This window comes from Delphinapterus leucas, chromosome 10 (genome assembly GCF_059928025.1).
Source record: "Delphinapterus leucas isolate spDelLeu-1000000601 "Yukka" chromosome 10, BTC_Dleu_Yukka2, whole genome shotgun sequence".
NCBI classification, from domain to species: Eukaryota; Metazoa; Chordata; class Mammalia; order Artiodactyla; family Monodontidae; genus Delphinapterus; species Delphinapterus leucas.
This window is the reverse complement of record NC_143138.1, coordinates 91,782,253-91,804,492: the sequence shown is the minus strand read 5'-3', so window position 1 is coordinate 91,804,492 and position 22,240 is coordinate 91,782,253. Positions and strand designations below refer to the sequence as shown.

The 22,240-nt window shown below is 38.3% G+C and overlaps 1 protein-coding gene across 1 annotated transcript in view; it reads right to left on the bottom strand.

Moving 5' to 3' along the window:
• Window positions 1–22,240, bottom strand: part of CNTN4 (contactin 4) — a 324,243-nt gene that overhangs the window by 239,609 nt on the left and 62,394 nt on the right. The window contains exon 3 of the mRNA XM_022572532.3: window positions 4,768–4,863. Within this exon, the coding sequence (XP_022428240.2) occupies window positions 4,768–4,863 (96 nt within the window). The remainder of the gene's footprint in view (window positions 1–4,767; window positions 4,864–22,240) is intronic.

Here is a 22,240-nt window from a genome sequence, read left to right as displayed (position 1 = left end):
TATTCATTATACATTCTTGACTAGCATGTAGATGTCTTGAAGATTATTCTGGGCATAAAGGATGCTCATTTTAGCATAGCAAGATTACTTGTGGCCCAGTGACCTGTCAGCATAGTTTGGACTAATTAAGAAACTGGTGAGCCGGATTCTGAAGGTGACATCTTGATGCCGGAAGCTGAGTGCGTGTGGGGAGATAGAAAAAGAATAGGGCTCAGAGAAGTTATATAATTGGCTCAAGTGAGTTAACAGCAGCACTAGGATTAGAATGTGGGTGTCCTAGTTCCATGCTTTTACCTCTGTCCTACAGCAAAGACAAATATCCAGCTGAAATAACCATGCTGTCGGAGGGCGTGATTGATTTTTTTAAGACTATAATATTCATGATATGTCTAGATCAAATCACATTTCTGGGCCCCTGGAGATGTTTGCAAATCGAAAGGTTTTTGCTGGGACAAGACCTACTTGATTTTGCAGGGCAGACACACAAGTTTTCCACCCTGGCTACATATTCGAATCACCTGGAGTGCTTTCAAAACTATGAATGATGTCAAAGGAACCAATCTCAAAAAAAAATTCAGACTGAATTGATATGGGATGGCACCCAAAGAACTAATGCATACAGAGTACAAAAAAGTAGTTGTACGGTTGTCTCCTGGCTATAAAAAAAAATGGGGCACATTCTACGCAAAGGTAGCTCCTAGACCTGCCACTGATTAACGTGTGACCTCACTTAATCTCTTTGCTTTCACTTTCTTATCTATGAAACACATGTCCTCATTTCTTATAGGATTATTGTAAGGATCCAAAGATAATATAAGGTAAACTAAAGATTATAAACACCATAAGGAACTCTACAGATGCCGTTATAAGGTCCCTGAGTCTGGTGCCGTGCGAATGGGATCTAAGTTTAACGGGGATGTGTTCAGCGTAAAAGCATCCAACGACGACAATTATAGCTAGTTTCTCTATAACTCATAACAACGAAAATAATCTCAGAATCAGAATCATGTGGCTTTCTTTTTTTATACTGTAGGAAGGCATGCTTTCTCTAACAATGACGTAGTAAGAGCTGTCCAAATGTAAAATGCTACTTCTTCATGTGAATACCTGAGAAAAAGCCAGTCTTTTCTTAGTTGTTCACCTCTCTTAACAACAATGACAAAAATATAGGAAAGCCTGAAGTGATTATATTTTATTTTAAATTCTTTTAAATACGAATTGGACATAAAAAACGTTTAACACTTCTGCTTGGGTTTGATGTGGAAATGAAAGTACTCCACCTCAGCAGGGTGAACCTGGGCTGGTTTTGTAGAAGGTGATCAAAGTGGGTGGATCTTCAATCTGGTGCTGCCTCAATCTGTTCCAGCCAACTGGAACAACACTTTTGGGGACTCTGCCCTGGGTTTATGGAATCAGAATATCCGTGGGCAAAGGCCAGGCACCTGTGGCTCTAACATGCTGCCCTGGTGATGCTTCCGCTTCCTGCACACCTCTAGCCAGAGGTGCGGAGTGTGGGGGAAGCATAGGTGAAGCTCAGGGCTTTTCAAACTTTAATGTGCACATGAATCACTTGGAGATCCTGTTAAAATTTGAATTCTGATACAGTAGGCCCTGTGTGGCACCCAACACTCTGCCTTTTTAACAATCTTCCAGGTGAGGTAGATACTTCAGGTACAAGGACCACATTTTGAGCAGCAAGGATCTGGGTGACATATAAAAGGAAGGTGGAAACAAAAACATCCTTTGGTGAACAGTTCATGAGGATTTCACTGGTGAATAAGCGGTCAGTTTTAGTAAGCTAGGAGGAAGAATCTCAAAGTACCTCACTTCTGTTCCTATTTAATGAGTGGTTGAAGATCACAAATTCCTGCTGCCAAATGACCCTGGAGTTGATGGAAAGCACAGTGAAAATTCTAGGTCTCAAAATACTCTTGTTTCTAATCTAAAGAAGCATCATAGACAACCAGAGCCCCATCATCCATAGTGATTTCTATTTTTTGGTGTCTGTGTTAAAGATTTAATAGTACAATCTATGCGGCAACATCACATCTGAATTTGTACCTATTAACCAAGAAATGACAAAGACGCTATGCATGGTGATTGGTAGAGCACTGGAAATACGTGCTGACGGAAATGCTTTTCAAAGTAGATTAATTGCTGCTCATTTCTGTGTTATCCTAAGAAGGTCTGACACTGCACAGCTTTTGAAATAGGACATGCAGCATCCCTTACAATGGATTTCATGCCATTACCCAGTATCCCACTGATACAATAAAAGGCTGACTCATTTCCTTTCCTCTTCATGATCTGTTACAATAGAAACTGGGATACCATATGCTGGGTTTAAAACGCTCAGTATGTCCAGCGGCTCTTGGCGATGCTGCCAGCTTTAAGGTGATCACAGCCTGGAGAAGCAATGAGAGGATCACTGCTGGACAGTTTGCATTGGAGGGTTTTGAGTAACTGGGGAGATTTCATCAGATAATCATTGACTCCACTGCCCCAAACTGATGGATGTCTGTGATGCTCTCTTATAACCTTCAATACCCACCTTGTTTTCTCTCAAATTTCCTTGCCTTGCCTGCCTTGCCTACAGTATTACTGAGCTCACAGTTTCTAATAGAGCCCATAATGAGAATATTTATTTCCTTGTCTTTCAACATCAAGACTGTCAGGAATGTCAGCACAACTCAAGGAACTGGATTTCAGAGCTGCTGACTGCTGCCAGCAGAGACAAGCAAATTTCAGTAGATGTCTACAGAAATTTTTAATATATTTCTGAGTGGGAAGGGGAAAGTATTCAGGTTCATTCATTGTGGAGCAGCACAACAGTGCTTCTTGTGTTTTGCGTTTCCCAAAGATATCATTGTACCAGGGATTAGTGGGGTATTTTTTTCTCAATATGCTGTAAGATTAATTTTCAGAGTTGCTGCCATGTTATGAAAGATTAATGCTGTGAAGGTAGCCTGCAGAAGAAATTAGCAAAATCTTCCTTTCTTATTTGATCAAATTTCATAATAAGAAGAGAACTGTTAATGTGAGTGAACATCACTTTAACCTAAATAGATGTCCAGTTAATTGCTCTCCTCATATAAAGGACAGGACTTCAGTAATGCACATACAGTTTATAAATATGTTTAGTTTTTATTCAGCAATTATTATGTAATGATAGAACTAAAAGGGATCTGAGAGATTTCTTTTAATCTCTTCGTTTAGAGATGAGTAGAGAGATAGAGAATGTGAACATAGTAGCCCAATATCAAATAATGATTTGAAATAGAGCCAGGACCAGAATTCATGTCCTGGACTCCAAATTGAATGCTTCTGATACTAACTTGGCAAGAAAATTAAGTCCTAAAGAATAAACCCATTTCTCAGAAGACAAACTCCTGAAATGTAATCTGGATTCTCTGCCAGTCTCAAACACTAGAAACCCTAACAATTCCATACCCTCCATCCAGACTTGGAGGGGTGCCTGCCTCTTCCACCTGCTTATCTATTCACCATGCTTGAAATGCAAGCCACGTAGCTGTTTTACTAATTGTTATTTCCTGCTAAAAACGTTAGCTGGGGCATTAGGTGAGAAGGAAAAGTTAAAACTTCTGAAGACAGGACAAAAATAAAATGGTGTTTTCAAATTCTCAGTTTAAAATATCTTCTTTTTCCATCACATGTAAAGCCAAATGGAAAATTAAGGTAATAACAAGGAGAGCAGGTATCAAACTAAATTTTAGCCAGAGTGACCACAAATGGAGTTTATCAGTCTTGTCAGCACAAACTGTAGTGAAATCCTAATAAATATCACTAACTACTAAACCTCCAGACTCCTGAACTCTGTATGTGCAGTCAGAGTCACCTTCCAGTCATCATTAGTCCTTTCTGCAGACACTGCAACCTGCCTACACATCGTCTCTCCACATTCTCCCTTATTATCAAAATTATGATTTTTTAGGGCCATCGTGTATCTGTAGAAAATACTTGATTTTTGTGTCTCTTTTGCCACTGGAGTGATCAATGAAATGTACATAAAAGTCCTTGGGCAAAGCAAACCTTCCATAATACAAAAGCAACTCGAAATGAAGAGACTTCTGACATTTGCCCTGCCCTCTTCCCATTTCTACCTTTCTGCACTGGTGCCTTAGCCATGCCGCATGTTTAGGACTTCAGAGAAGGATCAAAAAAAGGACTTGGGTCCTGGAAGATGTCCCCCAAAAGTGGTGCCAGCTTTATACCACATACCTTTGGAAGTCTTATGTGTGAGAACAACACAAACCCAAGTCCACTGAAGCCAGTGTTAGCTGGGTTTTCAGGGACTTGCAATGAAATGCATTCCTAACTGATCTGGTCATTATAAGTCCTTACAAAGTCATCTTGGATTCTGTGGTCAAGGGACTTTGGTTCTGGGTCTGATCCCTTCCCAGACCAACAATGAGATGAAGTGAAGCAAGGCCATCTTTTAATACGATCAAGTCGGAAGAAGTGTTGGCGGTTTTACCTACGTGGCTTTACCAAGCAACAGGATTCTGATTTTGATTGACTCAGGTATCTTTCCCCTTGAGCCAGGTAGACAGCAGGGGGATGGAACATTTGTACAATCTGATATTTTCCTGTCCTAATTATGGGAGGCACTGACGATGCTTCCTCGACACAGAGGGACTTTGGGAATCTCTACAAATGACACTGTCCCCCTTTCTGATGCCAAGAGGGTGAACAATCAGCAAGAAAAATAGCAGCCGGTGACATGTGCACATTTCGGTGCAGAGTTACCTCCAGCATGGGCTGGTGGGCCGCACAGCAGTACCATCCCCTGACCTTGGCGGACAGACACGGTGCTTCTCGTTCTTGTTTTAAAGTTTTCAAGATCTGTTGGGAGACATAAAGGAAAAGGAGTTTAAAATTTAAAGTCCTAAGACATTCTGGAAGACTAATACTACTTCAAAAGAGGACAGTCTTCTGCTGAGAAACAGCCTTTACAGCACCCGGATCAGGGAAATTCAACTTTACCGTCTTCTTGCATGATACTGTCTCATCCTCTGTGACTCTATATACTGTAAGGTAGCCACTTGCCACATGTGCCTATTTAAGTTAAAAAACAGTTAAAATCAAATAAAATGTATGAATTCAGTTCTAGTCACACGAGCTGCATCTTAAGTGCTCAAGAGGCACACGTAGCGACTGGTTTCCATACTGGACAGCAGAGTGAGAGAGAACATTTACATCAGTGCAGAAAGTTTTATTGGGTAGCACATGTCTGGATGGAGTAAGTGACCTCCCCAACTCTATCTGTAACTGAATATCATTATCAGGATGTATATTCGTGTTTTTTGATAGTCAACTGTTTACTTCACAAACCGTTCCATTATATGCAATTACGTTTGTTACTCTATAGGTACCTAGAATATGACTATCTCTGTCTACACACACACACACACACGTTACATACAATGTGTAAACAGACATACATACACAATTGTTTTTAAAGTTCCTGTGTATTTTAAAATACTTATAAGGTACTGTCCAAGGTTCTGTTTGGAAGAAAGTTCCCCTTTCTCAAGGAGGTCAAATCTGGTTAGAAAGATAAGACGTTACAAGCCCAAAGATCACAGTTGGAGTCAGTAAATACACAGTTGCCAATAACAATGAGTTAATATAAGAAATATGTCTAATAAAGTGACAGGCATATTATTGTTCAAAAAGATTTTTCTTTCATCCTTCCAACTGCAAATCCTCTCAGCAATGATTGTTTTAAGTGCCATTTCATTTCTTGTTGTCTGAAACATTTGATGTAATAACCTGTTACCAGATTTGAGGATTATTCTAAGCCAAGTATGTTCTATAGGGTTGCAAGCCCTGTAGCTGTGCACATCAGAGTTCAGTAACATTTATTGACTATTTCCTCCATTTTGGCCATTTTGGTAAGTATTTTATGGTGATTATTTCAAGTGATCCTATCAACAATTATATGAGTTAAGTACCTTTAATATCCTCATTTTACAGACTAGAAAAGAGTGGCACTATAACATTTGTTAAAGGGTACAACATCAGGGAGTAATGGAGCTAGGAAATAAACCTGGACAGCATTGCTACAGTTACAAAATGGAATGTTTCCACACTCAGGCTTGGTTTCAGGGAGTGTTCACAGGGTTAAAAATAATTTATACACCGAGCTGATCTCCCTGTGCTATGTGGCTGCTTCCCACTAGCTGTCTATTTTACATTTGGTAGTGTGTATAAGCTCGGTGCTTTGTGACCACCTAGAGGGGTGGGATAGGGAGGGTGGGAGGGAGATGCAAGAGGGAGGAGATATGGGGATATATGTATATGTATAGCTGACTCACTTTATTATATAGCAGAAACTAACACACCATTGTAAAGCAATTATACTCCAATAAAGATGTTAAAGAAATAATCTATACACAAACATGTCTTCATTACCAGCTTCTTCTAGAATTAGGCAAATCTGAAGCTCATATATTATTGCTTTTATCAATTAAACATATACAAATTTGGCTGCCAGCTCGGGATACAGACATTATGAAAAGAAAGCTTCTGCCCTGTAGGGACTCAAGAGTTTGGTGGGCAGGACTGACAGGTAACACCTAATCATGGGAATCCAAAGACTGCTGAAGTTGAGGTGTGCAGAGCGACACCTTGAGGACCCGCATGTACTTAGTGCAAAACAAAACGTGACTACAATTTAAGTTTTGATGTAATAAAATTCCTTTTATTACATTTCTGATGTAATAAAATTCCTTTTATTCCATGAGTACCAGGTGAGGCTAGGACATGATTTTTTCTTCTCTTTAAGGAAATGGTTTGAGAAGCCTTCAGAAATGATTACACTAGAGATTTAAAAAACTTCATTATGGCATTAATACTGTAAACCATTATCCCTAAAAATGATACTGAATCATTCTAAATTGTCACTTCTGCATACAGGTTCTTAAAATAAGTCATCTAAGGTTTGGCACAGACATCTCATCCAATCTCCAGAGTTGCATGAAAAATTAAGAACTGATAGGTAATTGAGATCAAGTCTTATCCAGGCAAAATCCACCTTGATTCTGACTAGAGAAAGAGCATTAGGAAATGGGAAAGAAAATGAAAAATATATGCAATGATTTTTTTAACTTGTCCTTATTGAGTTTTTAAAACTGCATTCCTGTTTATTTCCCTATAGTTTATGAGTCCATGCAGTTCCACAGGATTTGGACAGTTAGAAAATTGCATTAATCTGGTATTTGAGATAATATTTCGATAAGATTCTTAGCAGTTAAGTGAAATAGATTCCAGATGGTAAACCCTACCTACATAGTGAATGGAAATATTGCATTTGGGCAGATCTGAGTTTGAAAATCATCTCTGCCATGTATTATGCAAGGTTTAATTTTCTCATAAATAACATGAGATGTAATTAAATGTAATTTATTTTGAAAAAATGATGGGAAAAGATTAAATGAGGTAATATTTAAAAAGCACAAAGCCTTTCCTGCTACAAGTTTGGTGCTTACTATATGTTCTGTTCACTGAGGAATAATGTAATCCAGTGGCAAATCATACCCCTATTATTCCATTTAAGAAAGGGTTTTGAATAGCAAATGCACTCTAGAGAGAGGTGAAGAGGCTAGTCAAAGCCCACCATATTTATGCACATGTTCAAGAAAAGATTGCATGTCCATTATTGGTCTTTTCAGACGTAATTATCCATTCAGATCCTAACTGCTAGCAGCATGATAATTTTCCAAATTAAAGAACTATGTGTGTGTGAATGGGGATTTTTTTGAAACGTGGACATGGCCAGGCCTTTCCCAGAAATATTCTCAAATATATTATCTTATTTAGGGTCATTTAATCTCCAAAGACTTGGTACTAGGTAATAATCAGTAGCAAGAGGCATTCCAAGTTAGAATACGTTATAGATAATGTTATGTCATCATGACCGTAGCACTCATAGCAATAATTGGATCTACTTGCAAAATGTATTGAGTTCATACCGTGTGCTAACAAATTTTCACACAGATCTCATTTAATTCCATTATAGTTTTAATTCCCAACTTTCAGGTGATGTAACTGAATTTCAGAACCTTCTTCACACACTGAGAAAGTGGCCAGAAGAATACAAACTCATCTGCCTCTCTCCAAACCCACCACTATCAAGTACCAGAATCTATCATTTCCCCACTGACTTAGTGAAGCCAGTGAAAAAGGGCATTCAAACTAGTTATTTCACATCCTAGGGACCAAAAAAAAAAAAGTTTGTTTGAATGAATTTTATGCTCTTCAGTGAATATGTAAGAAAGTCTACATTTCAATGCACAATGCGATGAGTCGGTATATTTGATTCCAAATTTTCTATTCCTTTGCTTTTCCTTGCGGGTGATCACTTGATGGGGGGATTTTAAACATCAGGTGCAAAGGATGGAGTGGAACAAGGAGAAAACAATCAGAAACCACCGTATTAAAAAGCAGGATTGCTGCATTGTTAGGGAGGTAGCTGAACCATGGCACTTGGGTAGCATTCCCTTTAGCTCCGTGCAGCTAGCTACTAAAGGTACCTGAATAAATGATGTACTCTTATGGCAAGGAATTAATATCCAGGTACTGTAGTTTCTCAAAACATTTTTTGCAGCTTTTTGTATGGTTCATTGAAAAGTGACTTGTAGACTTTTTAAAAAAATGAGTGACCATACATTTTGGTGTTGACTTCATTTATCAGCATTTTATATAAATCTTTCCAGAAATCATGGGCTAAAAAATGCACAGTTTTGTGGCAGATGTGTTTTCCTGTCATGTTTTTCTGTGAAAACAACTGTCCTTTGTTCTTCTGTAGAATATAATATTAGCACTTTATTTTTACATGAGGTTTTAAAAAATACACTATTATAGTACTTGGAAAGTGTAGCTCATTGAGAGCTTAGAGGAAGTGCTTTAGCAGCTAAATTCCTTGAGAAGTAAAAGTGTACAAAGGTCTTAAAGCTGCAACATGAGATAAATAATAAAAGCCTTAATATATGAAAACATTTGGAATTCAGCCCACAGAGTAAATCAGAGAACGAGGGGGAAAAATCCCCAGATATTTACTGTCTGGAAAGTTATTAAATGTTTAGAGCTGGGGATGAGGTAGTCTATAAAAAATACCTGGATGGGTTGAAAGAAAACAAAATCGAGGGTCCAAGATCTTTTTTGAGAAGTAATAACAGTAAATAAGAAAGAGTAACTTTTTTGGCCATCATTAAGGGACTGCCCATCACACTTATGAACAGGAAGAGTTAAAGCCACCCACAGGGTGGAGCCAGCGCAGAAGAGCATAAGAAATTCAGCTTTAAAATGGCCAGGAAAGGTTAATGACATAGTAACATACATCATGCTTTGTCAAGAATCCGCAGAGGGGCAGGAGAAGAGGAAAGAGGAAAAATGATACAGTAAACCATGCAAGTAATGCACATATTTTTAACGCATGTATTATTTACTACAAGTTAAAAAAATACCTATTCCCTTTTTTCCTGACTTGGGTAGACCTGGATTCTATCAATTCTCACAGGGTGACTTTAGAACAAGAAATTGTCAGTGACAGTTGCCTTTGTTACTGCTTCCTTCAATTTTGAAAGAAGCAATCAATTAAAAAATCAATATCAGCTTGGAAAAATGGTCAAGTGATATATTTGTTATGAATATAATTCCCATAATGATGACTGCACTATTTATTTTAAAAAGAGGTATTTGGGGGGCATAACTTTAAAAACCAGTTATCATGCAGCACATCTAAAATTATGTCTTGACTCTGCCATTTGCTCCTTGAGTGTGTACATATGTGGATTTGCATGGCTTCTTGGATTCTAGGGACTCAGAATGACAATAAGTCTAACTTTACAAAAACCTTATGAGTTGCAAAGTCACATTTTTGACATTCTTTCCACACAAGAAGGAAGAAACCATTAGGGAGACTGACATGGCTGCCGGGTTTTTCCTGTGAGAGTGTATACAGCAAGAGGAAGAATTACTTAATGGTTTAGCACACTGGCTCTGGAGTCAGAAGGACCTGAGCACAAACTCGGTACTCTCACTCTTTAGCTGTACGATGTGGGTGAGTACTCTCCTTGAACTTCCGTTTCTTCATTTCTAATATCAGGAAAATAATTCCTATCTCATACGGCTCTTTAGAGATTAAGATCATGAATATAAAGCACTCAACACAATGACTGGCCCAAAGTCAGTAGTCTGTAGATGCTAGCACTGTCATTATCATTTCTGAGCACCACAGGAAAGTCTACAGAAAGTAACTCACTGGGGCAAAGCTAGTGAGTAGTCAGGTCAATCCCACTGTGGCAAAATAAGCTGCTAAGACTTAAAACACCTCTTCTTTTGCTGGTCTTAACTGTGTTTTCAAGTCTAGACTGGTGCTAAAGCAAGCCAGATACCTTATCCTTTGCAGTGCATGGAGTGTACTCTTCAGGTGACTTAAAATTAAGAAACACTCCCATATACTGAATTCAGGTAATTTTCCTAAAGAAATTCCTATGATGGTATATTCTGAGCAGGTATTACTTTTTAACGTTAAGGTGGGAAATATCATTTTCATAAAACAGTAAAAACTGATGTTTGTGTATCTTTATAAAGGATACAAAATGTTATTTTAACAGAGAAATAAAAGACGAAACATTATTTACTGATTATATAAATTTACTCGTTGCACTTAAGATTTGAGGAGTTTACACTGTATACCAGATGAAAATAGAATGAATATAAATGGAACCGGAAAAATATATATATACATTATATGTTTGTCAGTATCTTGCTTTTCCTATGTCATTAATTTTTCCATTTGTTTAGCCAACCTTCAGCAAATAATTTTTGAGTTCCTCTTTTCCTCCGAGTATTGGTGTCAGCCATTTTATCTCTCCAACAACTAAGTAAAACAAAACAATCAAAAACCTACAGATATGCTCAAGATCTGACATTAAATATCGCAATTTGTTGGCAGTTTAAAGTAAGGGATCAAAATCTGATTCTAGGTAGCAGTTTGACTTTGAAAAGAAAAGCCAATCTCTTTCCTGGAGATCTTTGTATAGATAACAAAGGACCTTATCAGTATTCCTAAATTAATGTACACACACTTTACAAATGACTCAGTTATAGAAATTGTTTATGACCTTCTTCTTTCATAGCCTAATGCTACTGCTATCGACATCCCTATGAAAATCCTTAGAGCACTTGTTTCAAAGTGAAAAAGGAAGAACTCATGGGAGCTCTCCCAGGTGCTGATTCTGACCCTCACAATGTTTTCCCTCTGTCTGAATTTTTCCTCAACCTATTTAGTCATATCAGATGAAAGTCTATAATTTAGGGATTACTTTGGAATTATAGAAATGCCATTTTAAACCCACATATGGCTGCAAATGCATTACCTTGCTATGAGTCACTTACAGTGAAGAATTAATTAATTCAAAGAGATTGTTTCCTCTTAAATAAATAAGAGCAGTATGGATTCTTTGAATGTGAGTTTTGATTAACCAAAAAAGAAACAAAGAAAATGTAATCTATAGAGTAATAAGGAAGGCAACGTAGGGCTGAGAAAGCTCAAGAAAGGAATAATGACTTAAAAATACTCTTAAATTTGATTTTCTTCACAGGTGTTTCTTACTGAAAGAGTTATGTACCAACAAAACTACCTATAAACAATACTAGTTTCTCACTCAAAATTCTTTACCTTATTTTTTTGTAGAAGAGCTGAAAAGGAAAAAGAAAAAAATACATATAGGGTGAGAAAGGTGTGTGCAGATTGCCACAGACAAATTTGTCTGGGGTCAGCAATTCTGCATTTAGCAAGAGGTTACTCTCCTCTTTCTCTTCCTGCACCACATTTCTACATCACTTTTTCTTTCCAGTAACAAAAGCTAGGCAAGACCTGAAAAGAGCATAATGAATGCTACCTGTTAAGGAGGCTTCTGTGGGCTGATTTTGAAATTTAACCACTTTTGTAAATATTAACTCTTTGGGAGAAATGTAAGGCCAGTTTCAACTAACTTATGTAAAGAACACAATTTCTCACCTTCCATGCATTCATTCATTAAATCCTCACAACAACTCTATGATGTAAGTATTATTACTGATTCCACTTTATAGAAATTAAAAAAATCCATATCCGAGATCACAGTCCTAGTATAAGGAAGAGTGTGGATTAGACCCCAGCTCTTCTTTGACCCACAAGTCCATGTATTTAGCCTCTATTCTGTACTGAATTAGATACCAGGAATGAAACAACACATGTTGATATTCTGGTTGACTATTTGAGACTCATAATTTTTTTACCTCTCTGCTATTATTTTCTTGACTTTACAAGAAAATAAAGGCTGCTTTGCTGCCCTTTCCCCTGTAAGTGTACGACTTTCCTGATAGCTATTTTTATTTCTGATTTCAGATTTTTTCTTTCCTCGTTGCTTTGACATACTCTATTTTACCTAGACCTTCATGTTATTTAAGAAGCCAAAGAACAACCCAGTTTCAGATGTTTGAGTTTCCCTGCGTGTTCCATAAAAGTGTGCACCTACCAGACTCATGAGGTTACTGTGATTAGTACAATCTGGCATCATAAATACTGTTGTTCTCCTTTGGAGACAGGTGCCCTAAAACACAAGCTATTATTACCAGCAATTTTCTCTACAGGAGCATATCTCCTTTTGCATATCATCCTGACTCAGGAGTGTTAATGGTTAGGCATCTGCATTCTCTATCTTTGGTTTCATACTTACATAACACAAAGAGAAACAAAAGTTTCAGAAAACCATTTGGCCTAGAAAATTTTAGAACAAAATATGGACTCTTTGCTGAGCTTTACAATAGCCCTTAGGGATCTGATCCTTGCCCAGGTCCCCAGTCTCATCGCCTGTTAGGTTCCCCCTTACTTATTTATACTGTAACAACCATGTTTTGCTTTCTGTTCTTCAAACACCTTAAGGCTAATCCTGTTTCAGGACCTTTGAACTTGCTGTTCTCTTTGCTTGGAATGCTCTTTACCCATCTTTTAGCTTATCATGCTCATTCCTCGGGATTCAATTCAAATGTCACCTCCTCAGAGTAGCCTTCGCTGAGTTTTTAATCTGAAGTATCCCACCACGCAGCTCTGGTTACTCTCTACCACATCACCTCTTTATTATGTCTTTCATAGAGATCATCACCAACATCTGCGATTACTTTGTTCATTTATATGATATTTGGTTTACTGTTCCTTCTCCCCCGCCCCACCCCAAAATGAAGGCTCAATAGAGGCAGGAATCTTTTCAGTCTTTATCAGGCTATATATAGCACAGTGACCAAAACACGTCTAACACATATGATGTGCTTAGTTACTATTTGCTGAGCACTATTCCCTTTCCTGCTTCACACACTGAGGTGGTGGTCAGGAGACTTGCTGGAGTAGGGTGAACCTTCTTGTAATATTTGTCCATATGACACACTGTCTTCCAGCATCTTGGCTACGATGGACCTTTGTGTGCTCAATGACCAGGGATGCTCTAAAAGATAACTTTAAGAAAAGGTCTTTAATCAACTGCACCGAACCACCTACGATGCCTTAAAATGAAATTTAAAATGAAAGCTTAGAGGCACACTAAGATTGGAATGCAAGCAGCATATGAGACAAACGCATTGCTTGGCAAAAGAAACACTCTCTCACCCACTGACACCTGCCCCAGGGAACACTTGAGATGAAGAAAACATGAAAGGACATCATGCAAATTGCACAGGCTTGTTGCTCTTTGTAATCAGGGCTGTTATCAGCTAGTCAGGGAAATATCCTACAATTATCTGTTCTTCACCTAGTGTAAGAGTTGTACAACTTGATAGACTTATGGTCACTACAGTTTTGATGGAAAGAAATGTGAATGTTCATTTTGAACTTTTACTTCATAGGCTTTTTTTTCTCCCCTCTGAAAATTAAAATTAGAAAGTTGTAATTCACTGCCCAAGTCTTCCTAAGAAACGGGCAACCCTAGTGGGCAAGTCAGATATATTCAAGTAACATTAGAATAAATATCCTCTGAAGAAATGCTGAAAAGGCACTGCATCAAGAGGACATTGTAAAGCTGCTAATCTACAGGAAAAAACTTTGGGGATGTATTACTGGATGGAGATATATGGGCCACAGATCATGATAAAAACCCAGAGACCACAACTCTACCAGCCAAATGATTGGTCATGAAAAACCTTGTTTTAAAGTGAAAGGAAATTGCTTCATATCTGACTTTTTCAGTCCATTTCTTTTCTTTTGTTAAGCTTTCAGGGGTACGAGCCTGAGTAATGAGATGGCTACCGAATTTGCCTAACACTTAATGGCAGTGGATACAATCTCTGAAGGAAGAGGGGCAATTTCTCACTCCTTGATCATAAATAAAATTAGGTAGATGTTCGTATAGTCAAACTGGCTCTTAATTCTATCCATAAAAGTAGGCATTTTCCCCAAGCAGCTTGGGAGGAAATTACTCTGATGGTTAACTTTAAAGGGAGAGGCAAACTTTACTAGTATTTCCTGACACCAATGCTCTGCAGAAGTTTTGCTTTAAAAGCAAGTAGAAGGCTCCTCACTCAGTACTCAGTTGTGGATTTCTGAACTAATAAAATAGGGATTGATGACTCATAACAAAAAATGCCAGTCATGCTTAAATTCATTGCTCCTAAGAAATTGGACATGTTCTGCCATACAGCTATTTGGGGGAAATCAAAGCTTTTGTAAGTAACAGGTTTGTTTAACCACTGGCTAATAGAGGGCTATTTCTTTTCTCTTTTCCTTCCCCTTCTCTGTGTATAAAACATTTCTTGGGACACTGGATGCTGAATTAGCTGTACACTGGTTAAAATTTTTTAAGGGCATAAAAAATGCTGTATATGGATGAAATTCCCAGATGAAGAGCAGCTGTTATTTATGTTGAATTTAAGTTGCTTCGGCAACTCCAACCATATATTTTTATCTCATTTAATTACAGTTTTGAAAATAAAACCATCATCAAATATACAGGCAAGCCATGTGTTTATTCATCATCTATTTAGACTTTGCTATGGGGGCTGTTTCACCGTTCCCTTCACAGAGAGAAATCAGAGATAACGCTGCACTGTGGTAAAACTGCCAGTTTTTGGAAATGTCATCACTCAAGCACCTTGCTTTTAAATACACCCTGAGAATCAATACAGATTCATTCAATACCTACAATAGGCCTCCAATGGGCATCTATCATATGCCAGCCACTGTTTTAGGCACTGGGGTTACATCATTGAAAAATAAAACAAAACAGATCTCTCCCCTTAAAGAAGGTTAAGTGGGTGAAAGGACCATAAACAAAATAAATAAATCATGCATAGCATCTTTGAGGGTGATAAGTGCTATAAAAAATAAGTTAGGGAAACAGGATTGGGAACTGGCATAAAAACTATAAAAGAGGAAGATAATATAAAAGTAGGATCTTGCTACTTTCCATCCCGCTTCCAAATGTGGAGAAATAAATCACTATCCCTCTGCTGACTCAGCTCCTGGTCCCCACGGAGGCTGCAGAGAAGGGCAAAAAGTAGTGTCAAGCGACAAAGCCGTCCTGATTTAGTCTTGTACTTTCTTATTTATAACTGAAGTTGAAGTCTCCTTAGTTCAGGTAACACCTGAGGAAACTAACAAATAAGTATTTTCATCTTCCATCTAAAAGTTTCAAAGAGTGCTGACTTCTTGGTAACTGAGGAAGTGGGAGAAACAACTGAGCAGGCATACTAAAATATACACTGATTTCCTAAGGGAAGACAATTACCAAACCAGTATTGTGATAACTTATGCTCTGCTTTAGATACAGTTACTGTTTTCTGCCTCAGAAATCCTACAAAGCTAGAGAATTTCAGAGGTGGGAAGATCTTACTGTCTGTCTTAGTCTGTTCGGGCTGCTGTAACACATATGCCATAGATGGGGTGTCTTATACAACAGACAGGTATTTCTCACAGTTCTTAAGACTGAGAAGTCCAAGATGAAGGTGCTGGAAGACCTTGTGTCTAGTGAGGAATTGCTTATAGGTTTGCAGACGGCCGTCTTTTCACTGTGTCCTCACATGGTAGAAAGCGAAGAGAGAGGAAACTCTTCGTGTCTCTTCTCATAAGAGAACTGACCCATTCAAGAGGGCTCCACCCTCATGACCTAATTACCTCCCAAAGGCTCCACCTCTTTATAAAAGCACTTTGCCAGGGGGTGACGGTTAGAATTTCAACATATGAATTTGGGGGGAGACGCAAACATTCAGTCCATAATAGCATCCTCTCTTCAATCTGAACTCCCTCCCTTGCCCCCCTCCCTTCTTTCCTTCTCTCCATCAATATAATTTATGGTACCATGTGTGGTGGATGCTGTGGAGAATATTATGGTAAGTTGAACATGATGCCTGACCTCAAGCGGTTTCCAATTTCGATTAGATAGGCACATAAAGAACTCTACTGCAAGGTACAAAGGAAGTAGTCAAGGCTGTAGAGCTATAGAGAGAAAGCGCTATGGGAGTTGATAAGAAGTACTTTTTGCTGGGTTGATTCATCCAGTCAGCATTTCAGCTGCACCAATGATGGACCCAAGTATATGGATCTTGGATCTGGGTTTTAATTTAAGTCAGTACCCAGGACCTGTTTCCTCTCCATCTCTATCTCAGCCCTGCTCATTCTCCCCACTTTCTCTCCTACAGATCAAAGCACACAGACAGCACAGGGCACTGCCTCACTCCTACTCAAGGTGTGGCTGGATTCTTATGAGAACCATAGCATCAAGTATGTCCAGGTCAGTTGCTCAAACCCATCAAACCTAGACTCTGTCAACCATTGAGACTACTGGTTTTCACAGGAGACAAGCTCATATGCAGCTCTAGTCGTATCTTCAGAGCACTGACGTGCCATCTTTCCATCTTCACAACATCACTCCTGAGGTCATTTTCCAGCTCAACATCTCTGCCTCACAACTTTAAGGCTAGAGTTTTGAGAATATTTCAGCACAATCCCCACTGTCACAAGACACTCTACAGCAACTTTACAACCTCACTGTGGCACCTGGATTTCCACAGACTTCTTTAAACATTGTAGACGAAGACTACATCTGTGTATAAGGATGCTACACAGCACAGCAAGTGACAGACCCATTTTTAAATGTGTGCATGTGTGTAGTTGGGTGATCTAGTGAAGGTATTACAGATCACTGCTGAGGCATCCTGCGACTTAAGTGATGATGCAGTGCTCACAACCTTCTTGCTCAGTTGGAAGTTTGGTACTAATTCAGAGGTGGCTCTGGGTTGCAGTAATAATAATAGTAATGACAGCTAAGATTTATTGAGTGCTTACTATGTACCAGGTACTATTTTAAGCACTTTTCAGGTATTAACTCATTTAACCTTCTCAACAATACCATGAAATAGGTACTATTTATTCCCTTTTATCTATGAGGAAATGGAGGCAAAGAAAGTGAAATCATTTGTTCAGGTTCACACTGATAGTAAATAATAATGCCAGCATTCTAACCCAGGCTTGTCTGATTCCAGATAATCCGATGTTTTTCTTTATTTTGAATTTTTGTCAATCTGGTATATAAATGGCAGTCCATGATTTCTAATTTGCATTTCTTCAGTTACTAATAAAGCTGGTTATTTTTTTCATGTTTATGGGCCACCCACATTATATCATTCTTAAAATGCCACTTCATGTCTTTTACCTAGTCATCTAGTGGACTTGCATTTATTCTTACTAATTCATTGATGTTCTTTCCATATTTGGGATCTTCTGTTTGTCAGTTATGTTTTTATAATTATCTTCTCCTCGTATATGACTTTCTTCCCCACTCTCTTTCTAGTATTGTTTGATGAATGGAAGTCTTCTGAGTGTATCAATCTTTGCTTTAAGGCTAACATTCTTAGTTTCTTACCTAAGAATCTCTTCCTTATCCCAAAGTCATAAGGATATTCTCTGCTATTTTGTTTTCTAAAAAGATTAAAGTTTTGTTATTCTCATTTAAGTTCTTGTACTCAATCACAGCACAACACTATCAGGTATCAACAGGCAGTTCTCAGCACTGATGGAATTATGTCCTATAAAATTGCTGCAAACACTTATTCAGTGAATACTGTACTGTTGTTCTGAAGGGAATTACAGGGTTAGGTTTCTGTGAGTCTCTGCTCATAACATTTTCCTCCACCGATCAACACATAACCTTGTATTATGTGTGTTTATATTTAAATACACCTTTTAAATATATAATGTTGATTCACTAACATTAACTCAATGCCAACAGCACTGTAACTTACGCCTGAATAAAGCTTACCTAACACAAGTATTTTCTCTGTAAGGCACAGCACGGCCTTCTCTAGCTTAGGAACACTAGACAGCACTAAAGTACTACACTTTGGGCTATTTTAAACAGCAAAATTACCAACAAGAGCATAAAAACGCAAAAAAAAAAAAGGCACTAAAAAGACTGCAAAAAAAAGACTGCAGTGTTGCGTTGGATTAAAGAGTAGAAACCTGGTATTTTCAAATAGGGACCCACTTTTTTTGAATGCTCTATTTTCCTCCCCCCAAGAAGACTTCATTATTTTACCAAAATTCTTTAGAGGGAACAAAAACGATCTGATGAAACTAACACACTGTGTCTAGAGTGATATGTTAGGCTATGAAGATTCAACCATCTGGTTCAGCTGTGTTATTAATATTGCTCTTCCCGATTACTGTTAACTGGAATATTTTAATTGGTGTAATGTTTTACTACCTTCACAGCTTGAGAGAGTTGAAGCGGAGAGAACAAATTTTCAATAACGAAAGCTAACAGAAACTACCCTGATCTTAGTAAGTTCCATATGAACATACTGTGACCAACAGCACACACTCGCTGTACTAGAAAACAGGATGAAAATCACGTTCATTTGCTCTATTCTTTTAACATATGCAGTGCCTAATATAGGCCAATCCCTGCTCGAGGGGCTTGGGACACAGCAATGAAGAAATCAGACAAATATCCCTGCGCTTGTGGAACCTACATCTAGCCAGGTGAGGCTGGATGATAATAAACATGATAAAATTTAAATTACGTAGTGGGTTAGAAAGTAGTGAAGCAGTGGGAAAAAGAAAACAGAAAACCAGAACAGGGTAAGAGGGACTGGGAGAACTGGGAGGATGGAGAGAGCTGTAATTTATAATGCGCTCAGGGTGAGTCTGAGCAAGATGAGGACATTAGAACAAAGAGCTCCAATTCTGATATTTAAAGGAGTTGAGGGATTTAATCAGGTAGTTATTTAGGGGAAATCATTCCAGGTAGAAGAAAAGGCTCTGAAAGTAAGGATACTAAGCATGTTTTAGGGACATCAGGAAGCCAGCCTGGCTGGAGTGCAATGAGTGAGAGAGGGAGCAGTTGGGAGATGGAGTCACGGATATACGGGGGCGACTGTGTAGGGACCCCTGGAAGGTCCTTGGCTCCTATTCTGAGCCAAAGTGGAAGCCACAGCAGGTGTCTGAGAAGAGTGACATGGTTTGACTTATGGTTTTGTGGTTATTCAACTCAATTCTGTTCAACCAGAATGACTGCCTATTACCTCCTGGGCCAAGTGCTAAGAAATGAAAGACGTAAAGATAAATTAAGATAAAGCCGCTACCCCTAAAGAGTCCCTCATCTTGTAAGAAAATGTGGACAATTACCTGGTTCAAAACAGACAATGAGGGCCTTCCCTGGTGGCGCAGTGGTTGAGTCCACCTGCCGATGCAGGGGACACGGGTTTGTGCCCCGGTTCGGGAGGATCCCACGGGCCGCGGAGCGGCTGGGCCCGTGAGCCATGGCCGCTGAGCCTGTGCTTCCGGAGACTGTGCTCCGCAACGGGAGAGGCCACAGCAGTGAGAGGCCCGCGTACCGCAAAAAAAAACAGACAATGGCAAGAGCTTTAGCAGATGTGTAAACAAAGTGCTATGGGATCACAAAGGAGAAAGCAAATTATTTTTCTTTCAGGAAAAAAATATAACAACACGGTATATAACATTCAGTCTTGATCTGGAAAAAAATTAAGATTTCAAGAGGAGAAAAAAAAAGAAAGAGAATGACAGGGTAAAGGACAGCTTGCACAAAGATCAAGAGGCATTAAATATATGTAGTATGGTCATGGAATGACAGTCAGGTGTCTGCACAAAAATAAGAGGAATGATGCTAGAAAGGGAGGTAAGGGTCATAGCGTAGACATTGTTACCACCCTGGAATCGTATTTTGTTTCCCACAGAGTAATCTAATAAAATAGAGATGGTTTAAAAATGTTTTGCGGTTAGTTGCAAAAGGTAAAAAATTATATCGATCTCTTAGAGATTTACCGTTCACGGTGCAGAAAAAATCCACAGTAAAGGGATTTGCTTAACTTTATTAAATCGATTATTTCCTAAATTTATTTGAGTCTGTACACTTTGGAAGTGCCTCTATTAACATCCTGTAGAACCGGAGTTCACCAATTTGAGAAACATTCTTACAAACAACAATGGATAGAGCAGGAATTTGAGTGTGCAGTAGGGATGCTATCGTGAGCAACATGATAATTATCAGGATTTTGGAAAGTTAACTCAACTTATGGAATGGTCTGAACTCTTAACTTAAGGACGAACACTTTGGGGGTATAGCAATAGAATAGGATGAAGCTAAAAATAAATACAAAGGTATTTGCCCTCCTTCATTTAATCTCTTCCAGAGAACTTTAAAGAACACACTGTCTTATATAAGGACTTAAGCAATTAACATTTCTTCTGATAAGTCTTAAAGAAAGAAGTTGAAACACAATGCGAACTGGTAATACTTCTTCATCTTTATTCAGAACACTGGTACCAGCCTAAATTAGATTTCATTGAATTAATGTAGCAATGAGAAAACTTGGGGGTATATTTAGCTTGTGTATTAAGTATGGATTTTATTTTTAGATTCCAGCTTTTCATTTCCATTTTTTTCCTCAGAGAAGTAAAGGCGCATTAAAAACCATACTATGGAATTAAAACGGATATTGAAAAGTGAACTTAATCAAGTGGTATTTTTAGATCAGGGGAGGCCAAAAAATTCTGCTTGATTGGCTTTAAGAAAACTCAAATTCATGCCAGCCATGCTGATGAGTTCTTCAACTTTCCACATTTTGGTTTCTTGAAAACCTTCAGATATAATTCTAAAAGTGACATCTCCTAATAATTATTTTAGTAAGAACTACAAGGAAGAAGGAAGGTAGTTCAATTTGTTCAAGTTATGGTGTAGCTTAAGTCCCTATTTTTTTGTCCAAAACCAAGTACATAATGAAATTGAAATGCACTTGGATTTACTTTAAAAGAAGAGAACAAACACAAACTTAACTCCCTGCGTCAGTCTCAACAAACCACTAAACAAGTTCTATACTGAGAACAAAACATCCTGTTGTTTCCTCCAGCTGTTTCTGTGATTAATGAAAGGATAAGAAAAGTAATTTTCGGAATTCTGATAGAGTTGTCTAACTTCTCTACAGTAATGAACACATAAAAATTAGGCGTAATGAAAAGATTACTTTGCCCACAATCAAATTTTACATAAATGTGATTAGTTTTTGCATTGATCATACATATTTTTTTGGACAAAAACACAAATTTGAATCAAAAGATACCTTTCTATTACTCAAAAATAAGACTGTTACGAGTACTAGGAGATGTTTCATACCTATTTAATAGAATATATAATAAGGGTCCCCTCCCCGACGGGATTGTCCCCTGAGTTGTGGGGAGAAAAGGTACTGAGGTCCCACCAAATTCCAATTATACAAGTTGCACTCCATTCTTGAGAATGGGAAAACAAAGGACACATGTGACGACCTTTGCACCAGACCCTGGAGAGAGGGGAGGGGGGTGGATGACTGAACTAATGCCATCAGGAAAATGTCTGAGCCCTTCGCCCCTCACCCACTCAGTATCCCCAAAATCTTGTGTTGCACCCAAATCTTTTCTAGCTTTTTATTTGAGTGTAAGGTTAAAGTGTCTGCCTGCTAGTTCCAATTTTGATATTTAACCTGCCTAACTGGGATTATTTGTCCTTGACTATGATACTTTCAAAATATTAACCATTTTCATGTAAATCATTTAACTATACCAGTGGATTTGATGATTCTTTCTGACACCAGCAGATCATCATACTTGCAAAATGGAAATGTGGGTATCACATGGGAATCTACTTAACCTTGAACAGAGAATTACAGCATTCCAAATTTTCAAAGGACT